The following is a 2,475-nucleotide window of genomic DNA, read 5'->3' on the forward strand; positions in this document are numbered from 1 at the left end:
CAAGTCTCACCACTGAGGCATATGTGACAGGGCAAGTCACTTAACCACTCATAGCTCTAGGAATCTCTTAAAGCCTGTCAATTGCAGATGAGTTGTCAATCTGCAGAGGAGCAGAGGGTTTCCACACCAGGAGATAACACCATATAGATAATAGCCCTAAACAAACATTTAACTCAACTTAAGATTTATCCTTCTTTCCTAGTGCTTAGCATATATAAATGCTTGTTTAATTTAATTGACTAGAACAGAAGCTCTTTGGGCATAACAAGCGGCATCCTCAGAACCACTCAGCATAGGCGTTCTGCACATATTAGGCTTTTGATATTTGCAGAATTGGACTAGAATGGAAGATTCCATAGACCAAAATATAGACACCAATGAAATTATTCTAATATAAAAATCCCCAGATTTTAAAGTTTTTTTCAGACAATAAAACACAGACACTTTACCTGCAGTTTACTCCCTTTCCCCCCAAAATAGTCCAGTTTACTAATAAGTCTCTACCAAGATATGTCAAAAGTTTTACAAACCTAAAAACCTCATATAAATGCCAGCTATTACTATATTATTATAGGGTTGCTGTGAGGATCAAATGAAATAAATATTAAAGCGCTTTAAAATCTTAAAGTTCTACATAGGATGTGCAGTGATTTTTAGTTGTGTCCAACTCTCTGTGACCCCATTTGAGGCTTTCTTAGCAGAGATTCTGGAGTGTGCCATGTCCTTTCACAGATGAGGAAACTGAAGCAAGGAGGGTTAAGCCCATGGTCACACAGCTAGTAAGCGTCGGAGATTTGAACTCAGGAAGATGAGTCTTCCAGACTTCAGGACTGGCACTCTATCCACTGTACCACCTAGCTGCCCCAAAATTCTACATAAATGAAAGCTGTAATCGTTACCGATGTTGTTACACCTCACTGGTTTGCTATGAGGACCAAAAATGAGACAGTCAATGCCAAATGCTTTGTAAACCTTCAAGGCTACATGAATGCCACCTATCACTGTCAGTCGTTACTGAGAGCTAAAGATCAGCTCAGTTACTAAACTCAGAAGTAAACAAGTACAGAGTGTTGGCTTAAGGGGAAAGTGTGGAGCGAGCTCACTCACAGGGTTAAGAAAATCTGAGAACATGTGGCAAGGGTGCTTTCTCAAGCTCAGGAAGCCAATCCCCCAAGTTTTCAAAAGCTCTTCCTGCAACTGTTATTTCCTTGCCTCTTTAGGACCTCACTCCCCCTTAGTACAGTTCCAGACAGAGAGCAGATCCTTAATAAATGCCTGTTAGGCCTGAGGGCCAGAAAGGTGTTTTTTCTGCCCTTCTTTGCACACTTAGCCCTTAGCATACAGCAGTGCCTGGCCACTGGCATAGTGAGTGCCTAGGCTCCTAATAAATGCATACTGACCTTGAGGGCAGGAAAGCTATTTTCATCTTTGTACCCCCAACATCCGGCACATAGTAGGTGCCTAACAAACGCTTGCTGCCCTTGAGGCCGGGGAAGGTGTTTCTGCCTTTCTTTGTACCTCCAGCGCCTGGCACACAATAGGCGCCCAATAAATGCTTGTTGACTTGACTCAGTTACACGTCCCTACCTAATGGATGGAGAATAATCGGTCCAAAGGGGGAAAGGAGGGATCCTGCGAAGCTGATGATGCTCCCTCTTCCCTCCCCCCTCCCTCCTTCCTCCCCGAGAGTCTGGCTGTCATTCTGCCTGGAGAGAAAAGCCAGAGCCGGAGGCGCCGCTTCTGCCTCTTCTTCTTCCTCCTCATCCTCCTCCCCCTCCCTCCCCGAAGGGGCTTCAGAGGCCGCCGCTGTCAACAGCAGGCCCGCCCCCCTCCCTTATTTCTCCCCTCCCCCTCCCCGCCTCTCCACAGGGGTCCCCTCCCCAGCTCGCCCCCCCCCCGTCAGTCCGAGCCGCCCCCTCCCGCCTCCTTCCCCTCCCTCCCCACCCCCGCCTGGGCCTCCCCCTCCTTCCTCCGCCTCCTCCTCCTCCAGGACCAGCGCCCCGCGGCACACATCCGCTCACACAGTGCCCGGGAAGAGACGGGCCCCAGGGAGGGGGAGGCTACGGGGGAGACGGGCCCGGGCCTCTCCCCCTTACCCAACCCCCCGCTCCGGCGCGGCTCCTCACCTCGGGGTGGAGAATGGGGACACAGCCCGCTTCTTTCTCGTACTCATCCGGGCTGTCCGCCATCTTGGTGTTAAATCCCTCCCCCCGCTGCATGCCGGGAGAAAGCGTTTCACCCTCGCGGGGCGCGCGAGGCGCGCGGGGCCGGGGGGAGGGCGCGCGCGAGCCTCCGAGAACGCCGCGCGCCTGCCTTGCGCCCCCTTCGCTCCCTTCCCCTTCCCCTGTTCCCCCCCCGCCCCCCTGCGTGACGTGCCCCTTAGCCTCGCCGGGCGCGGAGGGCTTTCCGCGCTCTACGCATGCGCTGCGGTGCGAAGCGGTCGTTTTCACCCCCTCCCCCCACATCCTCTTCTCT

The 2,475-nt window shown here is 52.3% G+C and overlaps 1 protein-coding gene across 4 annotated transcripts in view; it reads right to left on the reverse strand.

The window, feature by feature from the left end:
* ZDHHC17 (zinc finger DHHC-type containing 17) overlaps window positions 1-2,219 on the reverse strand; it is a 111,568-nt gene extending 109,349 nt beyond the window's left edge. For all 4 annotated transcript variants that reach the window (XM_027842523.1, XM_027842524.1, XM_027842525.1 and 1 more), the window contains exon 1: window positions 2,127-2,219. In XM_027842523.1, the coding sequence (XP_027698324.1) occupies window positions 2,127-2,219 (93 nt within the window). The remainder of the gene's footprint in view (window positions 1-2,126) is intronic.
* Window positions 2,220-2,475: the final 256 nt, after the last annotated feature.

This window comes from Vombatus ursinus, unplaced genomic scaffold, assembly GCF_900497805.2.
Source record: "Vombatus ursinus unplaced genomic scaffold, bare-nosed wombat genome assembly UNPS02014874.1, whole genome shotgun sequence".
In the NCBI taxonomy this organism is placed as follows: Eukaryota; Metazoa; Chordata; class Mammalia; order Diprotodontia; family Vombatidae; genus Vombatus; species Vombatus ursinus.